General features: G+C 44.8%; 3 protein-coding genes across 3 annotated transcripts in view; 2 read left to right on the top strand and 1 right to left on the bottom strand.

The window, feature by feature from the left end:
* The first annotated feature begins 2,360 nt into the window (after nucleotides 1–2,360).
* LOC147324137 (cGMP-dependent protein kinase 1-like) overlaps nucleotides 2,361–24,278 on the top strand; it is a 74,720-nt gene continuing 52,802 nt past the window's right edge. Inside the window, exons 1-2 of the mRNA XM_086304649.1 lie at nucleotides 2,361–4,148; nucleotides 21,652–21,818. Of these exons, the coding sequence (XP_086160775.1) occupies nucleotides 3,829–4,148; nucleotides 21,652–21,818 (487 nt within the window). The 5' untranslated portion in view covers nucleotides 2,361–3,828. The remainder of the gene's footprint in view (nucleotides 4,149–21,651; nucleotides 21,819–24,278) is intronic.
* LOC147324139 (uncharacterized) lies at nucleotides 15,445–17,014 on the top strand. The gene is made up of 4 exons (XM_086304650.1): nucleotides 15,445–15,625; nucleotides 15,670–15,919; nucleotides 16,442–16,523; nucleotides 16,696–17,014. Exons 1-4 carry the CDS (start codon nucleotides 15,500–15,502, stop codon nucleotides 16,889–16,891), a joined length of 654 nt encoding a protein of 217 aa, XP_086160776.1. The 5' UTR covers nucleotides 15,445–15,499; the 3' UTR covers nucleotides 16,892–17,014.
* LOC147324138 (uncharacterized) lies at nucleotides 17,775–18,452 on the bottom strand. Its single transcript, XM_086304651.1, has one exon. It carries the CDS (start codon nucleotides 18,435–18,437, stop codon nucleotides 17,775–17,777), a length of 663 nt encoding a protein of 220 aa, XP_086160777.1. The 5' UTR covers nucleotides 18,438–18,452.

Here is a 24,278-nt window from a genome sequence, read left to right as displayed (position 1 = left end):
TGTGGTTCTGATCTTTAGGTGCTTTTAAAGGTTTAAATTAACTTCTGTTCTTCAACACGTGTGGCCAGATGTTCCCCGTGGTTCCCAAATCTAAAAAAACAAAATGTCGAGCTTTTAAAGTTTTATTTAGAGGTGAAATCTTTAATGTATGTTTGATCTTTATTATAAGTTGTCATCTATTCATTTTCTGCTTCCTGTCTGGATCTGCAGTCTAAACAGTCAAACATTTTACTTTGAAGGGCACAGTCCCAGCTCTACTGGGACCTCCACTCTGCTTCACCTGTAGTTTGAGCAATTTGCGGTGGGGGGGGGACTTCTCTGACCCAGCTGCATCTCCGGTGAGATGAGTGGGCTGGAGGTGGATGTGGGGTGGCAGCTGAACGCTGAGCAGGTCGGGGAGGTGAAGCGCAGGCTGCAGGAGGAGGAGCTTCCTGAGGAGGAAGGTGCACAAGTGTGAGTAGGAGGCAGAGCTACAGAGATTCAACAAAACCCAGAGGTGAGCTCACACACCTGAGAGTGATGTCACTGATACACAACAACAAACCTGTCAGAGAAGTTTGAAGAACAGCTGATTCACATCAACACCTGCGCTTTTATTCTGAAAACCAGCCATATATTTAAATTTTTTGTGCTTCGTTAAATTATCACTGTGTTTATAATTTATTGACTGGTGTGTGTGAATGAGAGCTCCACAGTTAATGAGGTCAATGAGGTGAAGAGTAATCTGGATACTGACGCGTCACAGATCCATATTTAGATGTTTTTATTTCTCAGTGCTCACGTTTAACCATCGCTGTTACTGTTATTGTGTTGGAGCGACTCTGACTCACATCGATTCTTCTGGGATTAATAAAATATTCTGATTCACAACATCAAGGTGCTTTTTATAGTAAGATAAAGACCCCACATTAATACAGCGAAAACTCCAAACTGACAATCATATGACCCCGTATGAGCAAACACTTTGGCGACAGTGGGAAGGAAAAACTCCCTTTTAACAGGAAGAAACCTCCGGCAGAACCAGGCTCAGGGAGGGGCGGGGCCATCTGCTGTGATTGGTTGGGGTGAGAGAAGGAAGACAGGATAAAGACATGCTGTGGAAGAGAGACAGAGGTTAATAACAGATATGATTCAATGCAGAGAGGTCTGTTAATACATAGTGAGTGAGAAAGGTGACTGGAAAGGAAAAACTCAATGCATCATGGGAATCCCCCGGCAGCCTACGTCTATTGCAGCATAACTAAGGGAGGATTCAGGGTCACCTGGTCCAGCCCTAACTATATGCTTTAGCAAAAAGGAAAGTTTGAAGCCTAATCTTAAAGTAGAGATAGTGTCTGTCTCCTGAATCCAAACTGGAAGCTGGTTCCACAGTTTGTCAGCAGCTTGTTGTAATGACAGTGATCGTCCAGCAGAGGGCACCACGTGACAGCAGGAGTCCTGCGCTGGCCTTCAGCCGCTCTACCTGCTCTTTAGTAACTTTATTTATAAAAGACACGAACGCTCTTTGTTTTTCTATGAAATGTTTTTTCTTCACTGCTAAAAGGTAATAAAAAATTCAGCTACGAGACAATTATTGCAGAGAAATACTTAAAAATAAAAAAACGAATAACTTTACAAAGCCCATTAAAGATGATGAGCTGATAAAGGATCATAAAGGAAGACTATAGAAGACAACATCACATAAAAGCACGTCCATAAAAATGTGGTTTTGAAGGAAGTGGCTGCTTTTATGAGCCCGCTCTGCTCCAATTACTAGAACTTTATTTCCACAAACAACAAAACAGACCGACTGACATGAAGCGACCCCTGCAGCGTGCAGAGAGACCACAGCGCGGCAGCAAAGGTGCCACAGGGGGAATCGAACCGTGGACCTGCAGCACGCCGTGTGCACAGGACACATCACCACATTCACTCAGGAAGCTGCAGGCCTGCACACAGTGCTCCAGCAACATCCATCAGAACCACACCTGTCGCCTCCACCAGCTTCTGATTCCGACTAAGTCCGGGTCCAGGACTGGACTCGTGTTCCCACCTGAACTCCGCCCTGAGAGGTCTCAGCGTCCGCTGGAGTCTGTGGTCTGACGAAATGAGCGCGAGGGTGAAAAGTGAGAGAAATATAAAGAGAGCGGAGCAGTGTGAAGGCGAAGTTCAAACATGACATTTACAGGTGAAGGTGGAGGTTCCTTTATGATGCGTGTTCGAGGAGATCCTGGATGTTGTTTAGGCTCCGCCCTCTTTGCCTCAGAGGTCACAGAGACTGAATTAAAGATGTTATCCACCCCAATTTCCTGCTGATGAAGCTGGTCTCAGTGTGCGTCTCCCTGATGGGAAATAAAGGTGTGTGTGTGAGCGTTGGGGGGTTGGAGGTTGCCCCTGGGCTTCTTAAACATAACTCCGGCTCTGACACCAGCCGTAAATGTTCAGGTTTTAAACCCTGAAGCTTCAAGTGTTTCTGAGTGAGTGAGGAAGAGGAGGAGGAGGAGGAGGAGCTGAGGCAGACCAACTTTTCGTGGCTCGTGTCGTTCAGCCTCAGCTCCGGTAACTCGCTGAAGTGCCGCCGGGATGAAGCGGCAACGTTTCCGTCCTCCGGTGCGCGGCAGAGAGAGGAGAGCGGAGTGAGAGCGTCTCCTTCCTCCCGCACGTTTCTCTTTGCGTTTTTTTCGCTTATCGGTTTGAAAACAGCTCGTGTGCACCTGAGTGACGCTCAGCCTGCAGCAGGAGGAGCGGGGGGAGAGCAAGGCTGATGTTTCACGCCGTGTGTTTGCGTGGATTCGCTTCTGCGGACGCCGCTGTGCTGACCCAGCCTTCCTCCGGACTTCACGCGAGGACCTGTGGATTCTTCACTTAAACTTTGTTCCACGCTGTCGTCTCTCTGGTCGTCTCTCATTGATCAGATGTTTCCTGGAGCTACAGCTGCTTCTGCAGGCAGGACGCTGAGAGCTGGTGAGTGTCTGCTCAGGTTTCCTCTCACTCATCTCCACATCTGCTCAGATGAAACAGGGAGGATGTGAGGTCACACCCTGAGGACCAAACGTTTCTCCAGTTGCATCATCAGGAATTTTGTTTTCCTTGGTGGACCGAGGAACTCAGAGAACTTTAAAGACTTCAATGGGAAAAACCCGAAACTGCCACAAAGAAGGAAACTATCCTAAAACCAGAACTAGGTGTTTGCTCTCTGGTGAACCCCATCTGAGGAATTCAGGGAGACCCTGGATGTTCTTCAGTACATACTGAGAAGAAAGTGAGTGAAACTAACGACACACCTGAATTATCCTCCTGGAAGAACCTGCAGCATTACCTCAGACAAACCTCAGTGAGTTGCCAGACTCAACGGTTTTGAGGGAGGGATGTGAAGAGAGCTTCTCAGACACTGAGCTGAAACCACAGGAACTACATGACATCCCAGGAGGCTTCTGAAGACGCTGAAAGTCTGAATCTGAAGCTTCCTGAAAGTCTTTCTAATTTTTTACGTGACCCCCGAGAAATGCTGAATGTGGCAGAAGAAACAAAGTAAGTGCGGGTGTACCAAAGATCCTGGGTGTAAGAATATTTAAGAGTTGCTGTAACTGGTCATAGACTAACACTTTGACCAATCAGGATGAGCACTTCAAGGATCCTGAACATCCATAAAAACAGGAAACTCTGAGGAGGAGGTGCTGTGCAGGAACATGACTTTTGGAAGTCAAAACTTTTAGGTGCTCAAAATCCTCAAACACCCCAGAGGATTCGAAGAGTCGAGTTCTTTAGGAGAAGAAGGTATTCCAGTGGAACCTGGGGGCGTACCCCAGATAGTTCAAAAGAACTCCTTGTGGATCCCCTGAAGGACAGATGGGGACCTTGCGGGACCTCCAGTATGCCCTGCAGGAGAAGATCGAGGAACTTCGGCAACGCGACGCCCTGATAGACGAGCTGGAGCTGGAGCTGGACCAGAAGGACGAGCTGATCCAGAGGCTGCAGAATGAGCTGGACAAGTACCGCTCGGTGATCCGGCCCGCCACCGCCCAGCAGGTCCAGGCGCAGCAGCAGAGCCTCGTCCTGCAGCCGGACCAGCACCGCAGCAAGCGGCAGGCCATCTCCGCTGAACCCACCGCCTGTGACATCAGCGACCTGTGCCATGTGACCCTGCCCTTCTACCCCAAGAGCCCAGAGTACGTAAGCTACCTGCACCTTAAAGGGTTAGCTCGTCCTCCTGCAGATCTGTGGCTCTGAATGAGGGCAGCGCTGCAGGACTGTTAGAGGTTTCTTTATTGTAGTCAGTGACATGAGTAGAGCTGATGTGATGAGACAGACCGCTGCACCTTTACCCTCAGACACATAAAGGGTCATTTCCAGTCGTTTGATGTGATTATGCTGTTTGGAGCTGAGGTTCATGTCTGCTGCGATTCTTGAGCGAGGAACGCAAACATCCATAACAGATTAATTGAGTTTTTGCTAAACGCTCCAGCTGCAAACACCTGGCTCACATCTGAATTATGAGCAGCTGTTCATCAGCCACGCAGACGTCCTGAGAACCAATCAGATTTAACTCTGTTCTCGTGACTGATGGGCTGAAGGTGCAACAACAGTGAGTTGTTTTACAGACTGAAGGCTGCAGCTTCGTTGGGTGTGATTAAAGCTGGAAGCTTAGACAGTTTGTGGGTAACACCACAGCTTCAGGTCCGTCATGTCTAAGGTGACGTATCAGCCACACAGCAGCTGTGACGCTGCGCGGTCAGAGCGCCGTGTTGTGGTTTCTTTGAGGAGAAAGGTGAGAGGAGCTCCTGCCTCCTGAAGCCTGTACAGGGGCTGATCCAGGATACCAGACCCTTCAGGCTCTGTCCTCCTGCTGCGTGTCCTGGTGTTAGGCTCACAGCTTTAGGAAGACCTGGACTTCACTGCTCTGCATGGGTTTCATATTTAGAAATAAATCCAGGTACAAAGTCTCTGCGTGCGTTCATGAGGCTTTTTAATATGGCGCTGCTGGTGCTTCACAGCACCACCAACCCTCCGATTAACACATGACCTGCTCTACCACAGACAGATTTTACTGCTAGATTACAACTTAGGTGTTTAAATAAAACAATTTTTTATGAAGTCAGGCATCATTCTGTATTTTCATCACTCTGTATTTTGGAAATAAGTTGGGACTAATCTGGGAAACTCCTGCAGCTGTCACAGACTGGCACAGAGCGAGTCGTCGCTGTAGCTTTTTTTAAAAAGCAGAATTGAATAAGAATCAGTAAAAACACAAAGATGTGAGCAGGTCAGTGTGAAGGGAGATTCCAAACGGGACCAGGTCATGCACGAAGTGTGGGCGGCTGTTTTGGGCCATACTTCTGTGGACTTTTAATTTTGCGGTCTGACATGAGCTAGGTGCATGTTGTTATTTTGAATGATGCTTCCTGCATGAAGCCGCCACACGTTAGCTCATGTTGTCATTGTTGTCTGGGACCAGGATGCACAGCATCTCTGCTGCTTCAGTGAAGGTCTGATTACAAACGAGTAGACGTGTGGAGCCGGCAGCACGGGTCGCTTCACCTGCACAGGTGGAAGCAGAGGACGGCGTGCAGATTCATTCTCCTCCCTGATCTTTCCTTTGTCATTTTCCACATTTGCCTCTTCAGCAGTGAGGAAGCATGAAGCATTCATAAGTGATGCAGTGTGTTCACCAGCTTTTCCTTCCACGGATGAAGTCGCCCCGAAACACGTCGACGGCTTTCACATCACATGATTCGTTTGCACGTGTTAGTCTTCATGTTGTCGTGGACACACGTATGATGAGTAACGATTGGCTGTTTTCTCCTGTTAACGGTGGGCAGCGCGTAGACGACCAGTTTGGACTCAGAGTTTTTTTGGTGCCTGCAGCACTGCAGGGCCTCGTCAGCCTCGCGCAGGCTGGCCACTCCACCTCAGAGGCCTCCAACACCAAACACTCGACGCGGTTCGGGAATCCAACCTGCTAGTTTAGTTTATCTGCTCGTGTGTGATCAGGATGTCTCTGACTGCAGCCACTCATGGTTCAGCTAAATAGATTAAAATGCTGTGTTTAAGTAACATACACAGAACTATTATATTCATAAGCTCAAAATCTTATTGGAAACATAACTGAGGTGAATGGTTGGCTGTAAAGTCTGCCGGGTTCTGGTGTGCAGGAAGTGGAAGCAGATGGATTTTCTGAATCAAAGATGGTCCGACCAGCAGCAGCGTTTGAAGGCGCTGTGAGTAATCAGATGCTCAGCCTCAGTTCTTCAGTTTCCAGGACACGTCACACTGCAGTAACCCTCAGCTCCCTGATGCGCCTCTGCCGCTCACACGTCTGTGTGTCGGCTCAGCTTTCCGCCAGAGAACCACCTGATGCTGCACTTCCTGTGCGAGTGTAGACATTTGTACCTGTAATGACTCAGTGTTTGCTCCTGACAGTTTCCTGCACTCACTCAGTTTGTGCTGGAGTCACGTTTGTTCTACTTTTAACTCTGAGTGAAGCTTTTTCTGGAAACAAGGTTTTACTCAGAGCTGCTGCCCAGTTTTACTTTTGGACCTTTATGATTGGTTACAAAGGTCATAAACAAATATGCAGGACTGCTTTCTTCCCTTTGTGCAACATCTCTACAAATGGAAACATCACATTATCTTTTCAGGAAGTCCTAAAAACTCCCTGAAAGCCTTCAGCTAATCCAAAATGCTGCAGCAAGAGTCCTGACAGGGACTAGAAAGAGAGAGCAGATTTCTCCTGTTTTGGCTTCCTGTTAAATCCAGGATTCAAAATCCTGCTCCTCACATACAAGGTCTTAAATAATCAGGCCCCATCTTATCTTAATGACCTTGTAGTACCATATCACCCTATTAGAGCACTTCGCTCTCACACTGCTTGCGCGAGATGTGGCTTACTTTTGTGTACGTATACATATATATGGACCAGATGGTGTCGCCCCCTGCTGGCTGTTTGAGAGAAGCTGCACTTTGGCATCAGTTCCACTTTTCAGACCTGGAAGCTGCTGCCGTCTTTATTTACAGGTTGTGGGTGGTTCCCACTAAAGTTGGTGTTTGCAGCACACACACACACACACACACACACACACACACACACACACACACACACACACACACACACCTGACAGGGTTTCATTTACATCCCACCACCTCTCGCTGTCAGCGCCTGCCTGAGTGTTTGTCTCTGTGTGTTGTTGTAGAACAGTGTCACGGTGGAGAGTGTGTGGGCTGCGAGCGCCCACCAGCTCTCCTGCTGTCTGCAGCGAGGCTCCAGAGGCAGACGAGTTAATGATGAGCTGAGACTCGCCTGTCACAGATCTGCTGCTGACACTGGACTTTTATTTTGAAAGTTGTGTGTCAGGCAGGCTCGTCCTGTTTGTTCCTCGTTGCTGTGTTTGATGAGGTCGTTTTCATTGGCGGCTCTTTTCCTCCTGCTCCACACGTTTCTGCTGACAGTTGGATGTTTTTGTGTCACCTGCGTTTCCTGATGTGATGTTTCGTTTTCTCGTCCTTTGTGTTTGTGAATAATGATTATAAGATTATTGCTGCAGTCCTCAGGTCTTCTCCGTTTTCTTTCCTCTCTGCATCTCATCTCAGGCTCTGTGAGCACTCTCTGAGTTTGGTCCTTCTTTCAGTTTACTTCGGTTTTATTTTGAAAGAAGGGTCCTTTGTGGTGTTCTTTCTTTGTACTTCCTGCGCTCCTCAGCGCCCTGATCCTTCTCTGGGCTTGTATTTCAGGTCATTTCCTCACTCTCAGTTTCGCTTCCTCCTCACGTAATCGTCGTAGTGATCGCCTCTTTAGAGTCACCTGTGTGTTACCTGTTCCCAGTCAGCCAATCGGTGCTCTCACGTCATAATGTGCAGATTTGCACTCAGTAATGCTGCTGTCTGTGTTTCCAGATGATCTCCTTGTGCAGGACTTGCATGCAGCGCAGTGCTGCATTTCACTGTCACATGCTCATTTGATGTTGTGTGTAGGGTCACATGACACATCCTTTTATGTGAGCATGCTCAGAGCCTGCAGCAGGAAGCCTGTGCTAGCCAGCTAACACAAAGAAAACCAGCTTTGTTAGCTGGTGTGTTTGAGTCTGCGTGTGTCCTCGGGCTTTACTCACCCTCGCTCGCTCTTTGTGTTTGGTATGTTTTCTGATAAAACTTCTTTATTCTGCCCTTTCTATTCTTCTTCTTCTTCTTCTTTTTCCAGTCACCCCCTTTAGGGATCTGCAGAGCTGATCATCTGCTGCAGCTATTCCTATCCCAACATCCTCCTAGCCCTCTGCATGTTCTCCTTGTCCTCCTCTCACATCCACGAACCTCCTCTGAGGTCTTCCTCCTCTCCTGCTGTCTGCAGCTCCATCTTCATCATCCACTCTCCCTTCTCTGCACACGCTCAGACCGTCTCAGCCTCTCTGATTTTTCGCTCCAAATTAAACTTTTTTTGGTTTTAGTTGCCTTGAAGATGCTTCAGCCCTGTTGTTTCCACAGTTACAGACGAGTTTTTCTTTCCTCGGGGATGCTGAGGCCTGCAGTCATGCACCGGCTGTAGCCTGGTATCTCCGTGCTGCATCAGTGGGTGTCGCGTGGAGCGTCAGGCTTCCCTTTCCTCAGACGGATCTCCATCAGGATATGAAAGTCTCCGTGTTTCCTCCCGACTCTTCCTGTGATGCTTTCGCCCCCTCTGGCACCTCTTTCGTTTGCTCGGCTCTGTGTTTATTGTCTGTGTTCAATTAAGTTTTTCTTTTTTTTCTTTGAAATACATTTCCTCACATCCTGCTGATTAATTTTTGTTCTTTAATTCTTTTATGTAAACAGTAGTTTGGTTCCTATCTCGTCACTTGTTCTGCTTTTCCTTTTATTTTCCTCCTCACTCCGACTCATGCAGTAATAATGTCTGCTTCATCACCCCCTCCATCCACTCACAGCGCTCTTTCATTGCTTTCCTCCTGAGTCCAATTTGCATGCAGCAGCTGGCCACTCATATTTCTTCCTTTGCAGATTCACCAAAATAAAACCCAGCTAATGGATCCTCTCTGTGCTCGTTTGACTGCCTGGACAAAATAAAACTGTCAGTCTAACGTTAAGTAGACCTTCAGGTGTATTTTTTCCTCTGTAATACAGTTATCTTGCATACATGAATGTTTTACAGTCTCGGAAACGTTGGCTGCCTGCACTGAATTTGATTTTGACCGAGCTGCCGCATTAATCTCAAACAGCTGAGGTGAAATTGTAGATTTTACACCTGCAGTTCCTCAAAGATCCACTAGATTTTATGACCGCTTCAGTTCTGAGAAACCTGATTTTGGTTTGACTTTCTTTATTTGATTTTCAGTCATTTCTCTGATGCATGTATCATCTATAAAATGTGTGTTTTCATCCATACAAGCGAAACGGTTTGCTCATAAAAGAGGGGCATATCTTCCATGGCTGAAAGTGATGCCAAGCTCCTTCAGCCTGTGTTCTCTCTGATGTTGAGCAGGGTGCAGCTCTACGAGGAAAAGTCTGATCTGAGCTCAGTGAAGTTCTCCCTGGTCTCAGTCACTGGTTTGAGGTCTGACTGAATGAAACATGAAGTTCATATTAGAGATGGACCGATCCGATATTACGTATCGGTATCGGTCCGATACTGACCTAAATTACTGGATCGGATATCGGAGAAAAATAAAAAATGTAATCCGATCCATTAAATATCACGAAAGCACCTCACAAAACTTGCAACACGCCGTAACTCACCTCAGAACGTTAGCACGTCGGAGCAGTATGCATCACGTGATAGAGCAGCTGTGGCATGCGGGACCTGTCGGTGGTCTGGATAGCATGTGGAGCTTCGCTAGCAACCCGGCATTTCATCTCCGACAAAGTTATCCCGAGAGAAGTAAAGCAAGTGTGTAAGTCCATCTCTGAATGTTTGTAAAGCATTCCTGCGTTAAGCTTAACAAGCGACTGCCTCTCGCTCTCCGGCTGCTACTTCAATCATGAAACTGCTTAACGATCAGCTGATCGGCTTTTCTGTCGCAAGTCCGTCTCTCTTGTTTGTTTTTGGCCCACTTTGCACCAGAAAGAGGAAACCAGCGGCTGAACAACAGCAGCACGTTTAAGCTTGATCAGCTGTTGTTAGAATTTATTTAATATTACTTTCTACTCGAGGATCTTTTTCTACGCAGCTGACGCTGGTAACTGTGCAGGGGCGGATCTAGCAAAGTTTAGCCAGGGGGGCCGATAGGGCATTAACAGGGAAAAGGGGGCACAAAGACATACTTTTCTTTCTTATTCTCATTTAAAATGTCGAGCTTTTAATAAATAATTATCTGACACCCAAAGTTTTAATCTGATGTAAAATGAATAGAAGTCAATTACTGTATATAGTAACTATTAAGTCTAATATACCCTAGTAAGCTATAGTACTTTTTCCTTTGGGAAGGTACCATCTGTGCAGTCTGCAATTTTGTTGAAGAAAGATGTTGAATCTATTTAATATTTCTTGAAAAATAATTGATTTCTGTGCATTTTTTTCACACTGCATCAAATTAAGGTTGATTACGTTGATTAAGCATCATGAGGTGGAGCGTGAGGGGTGGTTCCCTATTTTTTATTTATTTATTTTTGTTGTTGCTGGGAGTTGGAACCCTATTAGTTAGGTTGCTTAATATTTATGCTAAGTACTCTTTAAAATACCAGAATAGGGAGGATGGTGTAGGTTTAAGTTTATTAGATTGATCAGTATTGCTGAACTATGAAACATTTTTTTTGCATACAGGTATAACAGAATAGCTTTAGTGTAGTTGTTGTTTTAAACTTGAGTATGAACTTATACAAAATGCAGCAAGATATTTAAAAAACAGTTTTGTTGATTAAAAAACACTATATCGGATTCATATCGGTATCGGCAGATATCCAAATTTATGATATCGGTATCGGTATCGGACATAAAAAAGTGGTATCGTGCCATCTCTAGTTCATATTGGAAATGTTGGTCCATTAGAGTCACATAGAAGCAGTGAGCAGGGTTTAGCATCAATCATCTGCATAGAAAATGACATTTACCTTTAATTAATGCACAAACCAGCAACTGTGAGACAAACAAAGTCAGAGGTCCTCACACGGAGCCCTGTGGGATGCCACAATTTGAGTTCAGAGCATAAAGTAAGAGGAAGTGAAGCTACTGAAGACTCTTCTGAAACAGTTCTGCTTTTTAAGTTATCATCATCCTCAGCTTGTGCCACGTTAAACCTTCCTCCAAACCCTCTAACATCCAGTAAATCATTGCCTTGAATTAAGCACTGTGAATTAAAATGCTGCTCTCTTTAACATTCATTCAGCCGACTGTTCTCACTGCGGACAGCTGGACATTATCCTCTTTGACATTTTGACACCAGAATAGTTTCCAAGCCATGTTTTAGCTCAGTGAGATGAGCAGCTGTTCTCAGAGCAGGAGGCGCGGGTTCAAATCCTGCTTATGGCAACATTTTCTTCAGTTAACACTTCAACTGTTTAAACTCTTTCCCACACAAATTTCAGCTTTTTCACCTCTTTTTAGCAAAACTTTCAGTTTTTCACTACTTTTCAGCACAAATTCCAGCTTCTTCAGCTGTTTTCAGCACAAACTTCAGCCTCTTTTCAGCACAGATTTTGCTGATTCACCTGTTTTCAGCGCCGTGAGATCCGGTGGCAAAGGTTCAAATCCTACATGTGACATTTGCTGCACATCTTCCCTCCTTGCACTCTCCCTGCTTTCTTGACACTCTTCAGTGTAGTCTTTCAAATAAAGCAGTATTCAGCAAACAGTTCAGCTTGTACACAGTGTTTTCAGCAGATAGTTCTCCTTCTTCTGCTGTTTTCAGATTCCACTACACGGCATTCACACTGCATTTTCGTTAGAAATGCAACTTTTTCTAGTCATAAATGAGCTTCACAAATTAAACTGAATTACTTCCCCAACAGATCTGATGAGGGTTTGGATGCTGTTACATCAGTCTGAGTGAGCTGCAGGTGTTTTCAGCTCCCAGCAGTTTACACATCAGCAGCCTTTTTCTGAGCTTGTGGGAGCCTGAGCTGTGAGCCGGCTGACAGCTGGGAGTGTTGGTTTTTCTCCTGTTTTCCATCTTTTTCCACTGTCTGTCTCTTTCAGTTTGTTTCACTTTAAATGAGCTTTGACAGGAAGGAAACCTTTGGTTTTGCTTTAATATGCTCTCCCTCCCTCTGTCTCTTTGGGCTGATTCATGGGTTTTCTTTGTGACGGCACTGTGAAGGAGGATGGAGCTCCTCTCCTGACGAATACACCGTATCTGACAGCAGAGTTCGTGTGTGGCACCAGCTGCTTGGAAAACCTGTAATTATGATTTGATAGTTGAGAATTAGCTTCACTTACATTGGAAGAGACTATCTTAATTCACATTTAATCTGGGATTTATTTGTCTTAATGAAAATGGATCTGATTGGTAAATAGGGACCAGAGCAAACTAAACAGGAAGTGCGCAGTTATCTATAAATCCTGATTCATAAATTATCTTTAAAATGTACATGCTTTATTTTTAATTTTGATGGTTTCCTCACTGCAATCTGCTTTTATATGTCTGTTAATTATTTTTAGTTATTTTATCTTTTTTCATGAATTGTATTGAGATGCATTCAAAGTCTCTTCTAAGTCCCTTTTAGTACATAAACTAATAATTGATCAAAAATTGAATTACAGAAACCTGGTTGCAGCAGGATGATTATGTTAGTTTAAATGAATCAATGAGTCATTCTAACTACCAGAAAAGCACAGGCTGAGGAGGGGATGTGGCAGCAATCAAAACCAGTCTTACTTGTTATCATCTATCGTCCACCTGGGCCTTACACAGAGTTTCTCTCTGATTTCTCAGACTTCTATCTGATTTAGTTCTGAGCTCAGATAAAATAATTATTGTGGGTGATTTTAACATCCATGTAGATGCTAAAAATGACAGCCTCAACATGGCATTTAATCTGTTATTAGACTCAATTAGTTTCTCTCAAACTGTAAAAGAACCCACCCACCACTTTAATCACACTCTAGATCTTGTTTTAACATATGGCATAGAACCTGAACATTTAACAGTGTTTCCTGAATATGATCAACCCATCTCTGTTTCATCTGCAGAGGAATGGCTCAGTGCAGCGTTCAATACTGTCGACCATAATATCCTATCAGAGCGATTAGAACATGCTGTAGGTATTACAGGTACTGCACTGCAGTGGTTTGTATCATATCTATCTAATAGACTCCAGTTTGTGCATGTAAATGGAGAGTCCTCTTCACACACTGAGGTTAATTATGGAGTTCCACAGGGTTCAGTGCTAGGACCAATTCTGTTTACATTATACATGCTTCCCTTAGGCAGCATCATTAGAAGACATAGCATACATTTACACTGCTATGCAGATGACACCCAGCTCTATCTGTCCATGAAGCCAGATAACACACACACATGCTTTTGATGTTGAAACATGCACAGGAAGTCTGAAGGTGAGGCCATCATTTGAATGAAAAATGAACATAAACCAATCGGAGAGAGAGAAAACTTCAGGAGTGGTCAAACCAGCTGTAGTCAAACTAAACTTTATAACATCTAAAAAGGTCAGGAGCACCTGGAAGGGGCAGGTGTATCACTTTGAAGGTCTGCAATCAAGAGACGTCTTTTCAGTTCTGAAGGCAGAGATCCACAGTAGCAGCTGTTAGTTTGTGCAATTACTTTTGAGACTGAATTGCAGTTTTTCCATATAGTACTTGGGGTCTGTCATATGGACGCTGCTGCTGTTGGAAACATTATGAATAAAAGCTGTGAGCTCATGTTCGGGATCAGAATGATTAATCAGCTTTTACAGACCAGTGTTTGCAGCAGGGCCAAAGTCATGGGAGAGGATTCATTTCATTATTTCCTGCATGGTTTGGTGAGTCTGAGCTTCCATCACTGTCATCAGGATGTCTGCTAAATATTTGTCTTCCTTTGCATGCATGCTGCAGTTTCACAGTTTAATATCAACTTTTATTGCTTACTTACTAAAATTGAATTTTCATGCTATTGGTACTTTTTAAAGCTGGCTTTACTTTTTGTTCTACCTTTGCTTTTTTCATAGCAGTCTTTTTAATGCAGATGTTATTTGTTCTATTCAGACAGTAACGTGTGGCTTTAAACACTTGATTTAAAGTTACAGCTGCTGAACAGCAGTTTGTCGTCTGGGTTTTTGCAAACAGCCCATCAGCTGTGAATGGGCTTCGGTTTTAAACACGAGAGTCTTTGTGAAGCCAAAGACTGTGAAACCTTTTCATCAGCTGCTTCAGTAAGCGTCCGTATGCTGCGATTAGACTGGCAGAGGAGCTGCAGCTCAGACAGATCTGTGGCGTTTCAGACACTTTCACAATCAAAGCAGAGCACTAAAATAAGCTTTCAAAGGAAGGCAAATATAAGCTTTAGAGGTCTTCTGCTGAATCTGTCACAGAGAGCAGGTGGGGTTTGTTCAGTGCTCAGCAGACCTGAGGGCAGAATTGCTGGTTTGATGTGTTTCTGATCACTGCAGGTACAATCCTCATTACAACTCCTCGCAGCTTCTGAGAGAAACATGGGAATCGGCTCATTCTGCAGCCGCTGCCCTCAAACCACCACAGGAGATGTTTCACTAATGTAGTAACTGCTTTGCAGATGATATTTTATGTAAAGAGGTCATTGTAGGAAACAAATGTCAGGCTTGTTTGGTTTCAGCTGCTCCGCTGTGATGACCTTCTGTTCAACTCTGTTTTAACGACTGAGTTTTTCACTCATGATTAGACAAAAGAAAAATACATATGAAGAGTTTTAGCTGAATTCAATTTTATTTATACAGCGCTAAATCACAACAAAAGTCGCCTCAAGGTGCTTTATATTGCACAGTAGATCCTACAATAATACATACAGAGAAAAACCCAACAATCATATGACCCCCTATGAGCAGCACTTTGGCGACAGTGGGAAGGAAAAACTCCCTTTTAACAGGAAGAAACCTCCAGCAGAACCAGGCTCAGGGAGGGGCGGGGCCATCTGCTGTGATTGGTTGGGGTGAGAGAAGGAAGACAGGATAAAGACATGCTGTGGAAGAGAGACAGAGATTAATAACAGATATGATTCAATGCAGAGAGGTCTGTGAACACATAGTGAGTGAAGAAGAAACACCCAGTGCATCATGGGAATCCCCAGCAGCCTGCGTCTATTGCAGCATAACTTACGGTGTGTAAGTTCCACCGAACGCGGCCAGAGCGTCAGGTTTACATGTAAAGTCAATGTAGAAGCGCGATGACACGCGATTGCGGGTCCCGCGAAAATTCGGAAGCAGATTTGGCTCGCGAATAAAACCACGCGCGTCAGTTTTTGTTTTCCTTTTTTCTGCATACGTGCGTTTCGCATCTACTACTCGAGTTGGAAAAATCTGAACTCCAGCGTCAATTCGTGCCGCCACAACCAATCAGGAGCCTGGTGACGTGGCTCTGACCTTGGTCAAAGGGGCAGATCCAGCCAAAGCCCTTCATTCTTCATTCAGTATGGAGGAAAAGCTCATCAGTGCCGTGGCTAATCATCCAGAGCTGTATGATGCTAGCTGCTACTTCTGCCGAGACAGGAATAAAAAGGACCTAGCCCGCCTACTGTCCCACTATTTTCCCACTGATGTTCAAATACCTTTCCGCTAACAAGATAATGCGTTTATTCAGAGGACCTCTGCAGGAGAAAGTGGAAGAGCCTCAGGGACACATATAATAAGGAGAAGAGGACAGAGAAAGAGAAGAGGAGTGGGTCTGCAGCAGGATTGGGGAAGAGATGGAAGTTCTTCGCGGTCATGGGGTTTCTGGACCCCTTCCTCACCCCGCGGGAGACAAGCAGCAATATGGTGCGGACCGTGGAGAACTTCCCCCCCGAGGACCAGGGACAGCCCGGAGAGGCAGCAGGGGAGTGTCAGTCAGAAGGTATGTTTACATTGAGTTAATGTAGGCAGTTAATTTATGCGTGTTGTCATATAGGAATATATTTTGTTTATTAATAAACAGCACACAGTGGTCCTGCTGTTCATCCGTCACTGCTTCGCTTTTTTGCTGGTTTTTTTTTTGCACAGTACAGCATTGCATTCTGCAGCCTGATTGACAAATCTGCTCCGTGTCGTGTCTCCTGCGCTTGCCAAATTTATCATGTTTGGTTTTGATAACCATCACGTCCAATACAAAAAAACAGCACAAAAACACTCTTAACTATGACCCTCATTCGGAAATACACACCTGCACCGCGAGGGAAAAAGGCGCACGAAAGTGGCGCCGCAGACGGAGAAAAAGCGCGGCATAATACTTTTACGTTTTAAAATCGACAAAGGTTTGCACTTTGAGAATCAACTTGTGAGAACTGCGACTACTGTTGCTGCAATAAATGAGAGACCACTGTATATACTTTCTCTATGACTATTGTCTTCAACCTGTTAACATTTATTGTCTTGATAGAGTCAACTGATGCTGCAGCAGAGCATCCCCTGTTGCTTCTCCTGGCTCCCCAGTCCCTGAGCTCCTGCTGCTGCACCCACAGGTATGTTCAGCAGCACTGATAGCTTTTTACTCAGTGAGATTCCCTTGTAATCACCTTTACTAAATATCTACAACCAATCTGATTATATCCTGTTTTTTTTTTTTCAATTTTGAAAATGAAAATCTAGTAGCAGCCTTCTTATTAATTTGTGTTGTTTTGTGCTGTTTTACAGGCCCACAGAGGAGGACGGCTCAAAAGCGGTCGAGGCACGGGTCCCAGGATGGTCCATAGGCAGTGGAGCTGGCCATCCTGGAGTCCCTGAAGTGGCCATGCCAGTCTCCAACGGAGCATTTCCTCCTCAGCCTTGTTCCTGCTCTGGAGAGCATGCCGCCTCAGACACGAGAATTCGTGACATTTCAAATGTATAAATTAGTTTGTGGAAACAGCACAGCTGTGTTAAATTTGGAAACATTGGACCCTAATGATCAGTAGTTTTCTGATGAGGCAGCAGCTCTCCAGGGCAGAAACAATGTTCTGATTTTTCTCCTTCTCCCTGAAGCTCTTCCACTCCAAGCTGGGTCCTTTTTATTCCTGTCTCTCTGTAAATAGTTGAATTTTATATATTTATGTTTAATGTTTTTGTTAGTGAATTTATATATTTTTTCCAATAAACATTTGTAATGACTCATGTTTCTGTTCTACTACACAGCAAATGTTGGCACCCGACTTGACACAAGTAGAATTTATTTCATATTATACTAATGACAATATATACTAATACAGTGGGATGCAAAAGTTTGGGCAACCTTGTGAAAAGTCATTATTTTCCTGTATGAATTGCTGTTACAGTAAAAAATGTCACTTGCATATATCATATAGGAGACACACACAGTGATACTTGAGAAGTGAAATGAAGTTCACTGGATTTACAGAAAGTGTGCAATAACTGTTTAAACTAAATCAAGCAGGTGCATAAATTGGCAACACAAAAAAAGAGAAATGAAATGAATATTTAGTGTATATCAATGTGTGTGTCTCCTATATGATATATGCAAGTGACATTTTTTACTGTAACAGCGATTCATACAGGAAACTAATGACTATTAATAAGGTTGCCCAAACTTTTGCATCACACTGTATATAGGAACATAGTGAAGACAAGTTATTTAAGAGAGTAAAGAGAGGTTAGTTTATTTTGGAGTAGAGCTCCATTTATTAAGAAAATTTTAAAAAGACAGGAACACTCGTTAGAGGTTTGTGGGTGGCTCTTAAAAGAGCCGTTGTGGGGAAGTCACTCGGACTTCAAACAGGCTACTCCTTTGGTTGCCAAGACACAGCTCCCTCCGCCGAGAAGTGGGCCATGAATTTCTCCCTCACCAGGACAGCCTCTCTGGAGGAGTTGTTTGCTGCTACATGACCCAGGCCTTGCAACGGCTCCACCACAGCAGGTGCCACACCCCTCACAGCAGGTGCAACACCCCTCATAGCAGGTGCCCCTCTCTCGTCCACACAGCGCAGAAAATTGTGGAGAACACAAGTTGCCTTCACACACTTCTCCACAATTTCAGGGCGGAGCTCCATGGAGCGCCAATACAACCTCCACTGTGAGGAGAGGACACCGAAGGCACCCTCCACTATCATCCGGGCCCTGGAAAGGCGATAGTTAAAGATCCTCTTCTTTAAAGGGAGGAGGCGTCCAGGGAAAGGCCTCATGAGCTCACGCCACAGCGGGAACGCTTCATCAGCCACAAAGACATGGGGCTGAGCTCCACGGTGTTCTCCACCAGGTAGAGGCTGGTCAGGAGGCAGATGGAGAGTCCCAGCCCGAAGAGCCTGACCAAAGGTGGAGTTGGCCAGAATACCACCGTCGCTGGTCCTCCCGTATCCCCCAACATCAATAACGCGGAAGCGATACCTTTCATCCACAACCGCAAGGAGAACAATGGAGAAAGTTCCCTTGTAGTTGTGGAACATGGATCCTGAGTTGGGGGGTACCTTCGTCTGGACGTGCTTCCCATCCAGAGCTCCACAGCAGAGAGGGAAGTTCCAGCGCTCCTGGAATGGACCGCCAGTCTGCAGTTGAAGGCGCAGCCATGAAATCGTCCACTAGACAGTACCAGATGGCCGTCGCTACCTGGGGGATGATCTGGCTCACCGTGGACACACCAACTCGAAAACTGAATGCGATGGTCCTGAAGGAGTCCCCGGTGACAAGGAACCTGGACAAAATTGTTTAGAATTAGTATTATGTGTACTGCAGTTACAAATACATTATTTCAATTCCAAAATACTTTTGTGATGTCAGATTTAAATTACAAAACATAAATCTTACATAAAACATTTTGTAATTATAAGGATAATTACATGATATATATTAGATATAATGCAAAACAGTCTGTGGTGATTATATAACAAATATTCAACTATCCCAGAATTAAACCAGGTCTAAATAAAAAGGAGTATCACTACAAAGGTTAACTCACAGTGGTCCTCATACCACAGTTTGCTATCAGTAAACACTGACGGCATTCATTGATAGCATAGCACATCCATGTTAGCAGTGTATAAACGATAGTTTAGCATATATTACCACAGGTTTCAATAAAGGACTACCGTATTAAACACTTTTACTAACCTCAGGCAGACAGACAGGTGCTCTGCAGGTGGGATTGAGCGCCTTTAGTTGGTATCTAGGCGGGCGATTCTGGGACCAACGCGGGACAGCAGGTCCTCAAACTGGCCGAGTGAAAGACGGTGGTATCGCTGAAATCGGCCGTCATCCAGGTGCAGATCCTGGAGCAAGTGGTGAAACTCACCAAACTGCTCGCGCGTCTGCAGGACCTGATGGACCCAGGTACGGCGAGGACGGCCTTAACGCTGCTGCTCTGCTCTCCACAGTAAATACAGAAGGGAGACTCTCTCTTCAAACGCTAGCTCGACAGCTGCCATCTTGCAAAGATACCGTCAGGCACAACTTCCTCCCACATTTCCGGTTCACGCATGTCAAAATATGCAATTTTGAGGTGCGATTGATTTGTGTTGGACACGCGACGAGGTGCGAATGTGCACACGTCAAATTGGGGGCGTCTGGGGCGTTTTCGCTCATGTCTATCGTGTTCGGTGTGAGGATCCAGGATCACCTGGTCCAGCCCTAACTATATGCTTTAGCAAAAAGAAAAGTTTGAAGCCTAATCTTAAAAGTAGAGATAGTGTCTGTCTCCTGAATCCAAACTGGAAGCTGGTTCCACAGAAGAGGGGCCTGAAAACTGGGGTGTTGATTCATTTAAACTAAACATAATCATCCTGCTGCAACCAGGTTTCTGTAAGGCAGAGTAAATCGATTTGTTGATCAATTATTAAGTCATGTACTAACAGAGACTTGGAGGAGAGAGACCTAATATTTAATAATCCACATTTCACTGTTTTACTCTTTGGTTCAGATGTGGATACTGTATTGTTCTTTCTTTGTAATTGTTTATGTTTCAGTTGTTTGTTGCTGGTTTTTAGTTTGTTTTCTGTCTGTTTGGGAGCTGACACAGTCTCTATGGAGATGGGTTTTTGGGGGTAGCAGGAGGAGAGAAGCTGCAGAGAGGCGTGTAAGACTGCAACTCTGCTTCCTGGTCCCAACTCTGGATAGTCATATTTTGGGGGGTTTAATAAATTTGACATATTTCTAGAAATGAGAGCTACTCCATCCAAAGTGGGATGGATGCCGTCTCTCCTAACAAGACCAGGTTTCCTCCAGAAGGTTTGCCAATTATCTATGAAGCCCACATCGTTTCTGGGACACCACTCAGACAGCCAGCAATTTAAGGAGAACATGCGGCTAAACATGTCACTCCTGGTCTGATTGGGGAGGGGACCAGAGAAAACTACAGAGTCCCACATTGTTTTGGCAAAGTTGCACACCGATTCAATATTGATTTTAGTGACCTGCGATTGGCGTAACTGGGTGTCATTACTGCCGACGTGAATTTTACCCTTATTTACATACATTTAACCTTAGCCAGCAGTTTTAAATTTCCTTCAATGTCGCCTGCTCTGGCCCCTGGAAGACAATTGACTATGGTTGCCGGTGTCTCTAGCTTCACATGTCTGAGAACAGAATCACCAATTACCAGAGTTTGACCCCCGGCAGGTGTGTCGCTGAGTGGGGAAAAACGGTTAGACACATGAACGGGTTGCTGGTGTACCTGGGGCTTCTGTTTAGGACTATGCTTCCTCCTCACCGTCACCCAGCCGCCCTCTTTCCCCAGCTGCTTGGGGTCTGCCGGGGAACAGCTAGCGGGGCCTACGCTATCTTCGGCTGCACCAGCTACAGGGGCCTGGCTAGCTACGGGTGAATGAAGGGTGCGAAGCAGATTCTCCAATTCAGTAATCCTGGCCTCCAGAGCTGCAAATATGCTACATTTATTACAGGTACCTTTACTGCTAAAGGAGGCCGAGGAGTAACTAAACATCTGACACAAGGAGCAAGAAAGTGCAGGAGGGACAGGTGAAGTAGCCATGGTGCTAACGAGTCGGCTACGAGCTAAGCTAAGCTAGCGAAACAGTACAGAGACAGAGAGTGAATACTTTGGCTATAACTTAGGTAGTGAGTACACAGAAAGTGTGCTTCTGATAAGCACGTGAAGATTGTAATATGAAAAAAGAATGTTTCTAACAGTTCTTAATTAAATTGCTAAGCAGATAAGCTACTCAGAAACACCACTGTGTTTGAGCGAGCGAACACCAAGTGACAAGGCCACTGGTTTTTAAAGCAACTTTTGAATCAAATAATCATCAGATGAGTCATAAGTGAAACAACCGTGAGGTTCAACCATAATATTTGCATGATTCATACTTAAGCCTTCGATAATCGCAGCGGTTCGGAGACTAATTTAAGCCCTGTGGTGCTTCTGTATTCTAACTCTGTATTTCTGCATGAAAAATGAGAAAAACTTGGTAGGACATCAGCGCACAGGCAGTTTATTTTGCACATAAAGATTGAGACCTCTATCCCGTCCAGAGAGGTGTGCATGCAGGTGATACCGACTTTGAGACGCACAGGTGTTTGCTCTTATCCTCCAAACATAGCGGCGCAGATACATTTCCCCTGATAATGAGGAGGCGTGTAGGATAAAGGTATACTCGTGAAAGTAGAATAAGGACTTACTTACTGACCTGTTGTCCTCTCTCCTCCTCTCAGATCGAAGGAGCTGATAAAGGAGGCCATCTTGGACAATGACTTCATGAAGAACCTGGAGCTGTCTCAGATTCAGGAGATCGTGGACTGCATGTACCCGGTGGATTATGGGAAGGACTCGTGCATCATTAAAGAGGGTGACGTGGGCTCGCTGGTGTTTGTGATGGAAGGTGAGGAACCCACGGTTTGGTTTTCTGTCACTCTTCAGGATCTATTTATTTATTTCTCTGTCAGCAGTTATTTTTAAAGCGAGGTATTTCTGGCAGAAATTTCTCTTTTCAAGAACTTTTCAGGTTTGGGGAATTTGGGGAAAATTCTGGGTGAAAAACTACTTTTGATCTGAGGTGAGGGGACTTTTGAACCAGGCCGTGCAGCTTGTTGCCACTCAGGTCTGTTCTGGTTGTTAGACTTTCCTGTGTCATTTTTTTTGTCCTGAGAGTTTATCAGATGTTTCTTTTTTGCTGGTTCTTAAAGAACTTGATGTTTTTCCTTGAACGAATAAAAACTGTGCATTTTGAGCTGTAGTTGTAGTGCAATGCTCATTGTGAGCATCTTTGAATGTGTGGTTGGTGACAGACAGCACCTCTCCTCACTCCGAAGCTTTTTTTAAAGGAACTGTCTCACATTAGATAATACAAATCTCATCTCTAGAAGAAGCCGACCCTTCAGGTTTGCTTTAACGATCGTGTTTCTCCAAACTAAACCTGCCATTGTGCCTCTGAGACCATCGGTGGGTGAATGAAAGTTTGTAAAGAGGTTTGAAGACGAGAACACTGAGCCAAACCTTTGGAGACACAGAAACATGAAAAAGTTCATTACGGCGGCTCGTGAGGAAATCGTTTATCACTACACGAGAAATAGGATTCCAGCTTTCAGCTTCTTGAAATAAATAATTATGGAACTCATTTATTCTTTAATGACTACATTTCCTCCAATGAGCTGAGGAGTGAATAATTTCACAGGTCTTCTGTGTGGCGGTGAATTCATGAAGTGTAGCGACATGGAAACTCCTTAACAAGCGGTATCTCAGAGTTCCGTGACATTTCCGCCTGAAGTTTCCCAGAGCGCCGTTCGACCTTCAGGATGTACTTTGCTCGGCCGCCGGGAACATGTCAGAGCAGCGCGGCATTGCGTAACGTGTCAGAGCGCCTGAAGGCTTTCACCTCCACTCTGCTGCTGGTTTCCCTGCTGCCTTCACACCACACACTACTTCTGCTGCTGTGAGGAAGAGGAGAACTCAAACACAACATTTTTCTGCTTGTGGAAAAAAAAATCACAAAAATCGTCCTGTAGGTAAAAAGTAACTTAGTGCGGTCACAAAGATGAATGACAGTGTGTCTGAACAGCCAATCAGTGAGCAAACGGCAGAAAAGAAAGAGAGGAACGAAGAATGATGGGAACGTGTCGGCACGAGTTCACTGCTCACAAGAACTGTGACATCACTACAGCCACATCACCAACTATAACTAACTAACTAACTAACTAACTAACTAACTAACTAACCTGTGAATCAACTGCTGGAAAACGACAGGACAGGAAATAAAGTGACTGCAGACAATGTTCAGAGTCTCCCTCGTGTTTTTCACTGAACAGGACGCTCCGCCTTCATCACCATCAGCTGTTTCCAAAAATCATGGATTTCCACAAGAAACTGAAACGTCACTGAAGCATGGCATCGCATGTAACATTAGACCGCCGTGAGGTCATCACTTGACGAGATGGAGCTGTCACCTACAGAGGACTTCAGATCATTTGGGTGCTTTTGATTCACGTTCAGTCATTAGTTTGTTTAAAGGAATGAATTAAAGAGACTCAATGTAACAATGTAACATATTCTTGTTTTATTAGGAACAAAAAGAACTTGCAAATTTACCAAACATGTCTCAGTTTGGCTGACAGGTTAGGGTTAACGCGACTGCCTGAGTCTGAACAAGTCAAATTCATTATTGAGCTTTATTATAAATAAAAACATAAAATAAATAAATTAAATAAAACACGCAACGGTCCCGTGGAGGACAGGCAGTGGGCTGGAATCAGGCTGAAACCCTGATGCAGGGAGTTCTCACCTGTTGTCCACATGCTCTGTCACGGTTTGCGGGGCAAGCCGTGTGGATTTGTAGTAAGGACCCAAAAGGCGGCAGCTCTGGTGCAGGTGAGTGTTTATTTACAGCAGTGGGTACAAACAGCAACGGGGTGTGAACATGAAACCGAAACCTAAACTGGGTAAACTAACAACACAAACCAGGAATGACGGTGCAGGGAGGTCCAGGGGAAATACATACAGGGAGACCGAGGGGAAACAACACAGACGAACCAGCAACTACTATGACAGAAGACACAACTTAAATACACTCAGAGAACACAGGGGGATTACATACAGGTGGGAACACAGCTGGGAGTAATTAACATGACGAGACTAGGGAGGCAAACTGAAAACACTCACATAAGACACAGACCTTCACAATAAAACAGGAACTTACACATGAAAGGACACAAACTAAGAAACGCGGACTAGATACAGGAACACACGGGCAGAACAGAGTAAACACTAACCAGAGGAAGAACAGAACCAAAATCGCGAAGAGAAAACACAAAACGCTAGGTCAAAAGGACCCAGGATCATGACATGC

This window comes from Aulonocara sp. 'chitande type north' Nkhata Bay, linkage group LG8 (genome assembly GCF_057382095.1).
Source record: "Aulonocara sp. 'chitande type north' Nkhata Bay isolate Kocher_YH1m ecotype deep benthic linkage group LG8, A_spYH_male_GT1.1, whole genome shotgun sequence".
NCBI classification, from domain to species: domain Eukaryota; kingdom Metazoa; phylum Chordata; class Actinopteri; order Cichliformes; family Cichlidae; genus Aulonocara; species Aulonocara sp. 'chitande type north' Nkhata Bay.
The sequence above is the reverse complement of the archived record's forward strand: the minus strand, read 5'-3'. Positions and strand labels throughout refer to the sequence as shown.

Coding starts and splice junctions, on each gene's coding strand:
- LOC147324139 (XM_086304650.1), top strand. CDS start 15,500: ATGGAGGAAAAGCTCATCAGTGCCGTGGCTAATCATCCAGAGCTGTAT. Junction 15,626..15,669: donor CCCACTATTTTCCCACTGAT/GTTCAAATACCT, acceptor GTTTATTCAGAG/GACCTCTGCAGGAGAAAGTG. Junction 16,524..16,695: donor TCCTGCTGCTGCACCCACAG/GTATGTTCAGCA, acceptor GCTGTTTTACAG/GCCCACAGAGGAGGACGGCT.
- LOC147324138 (XM_086304651.1), bottom strand. CDS start 18,437: ATGTTCCACAACTACAAGGGAACTTTCTCCATTGTTCTCCTTGCGGTT.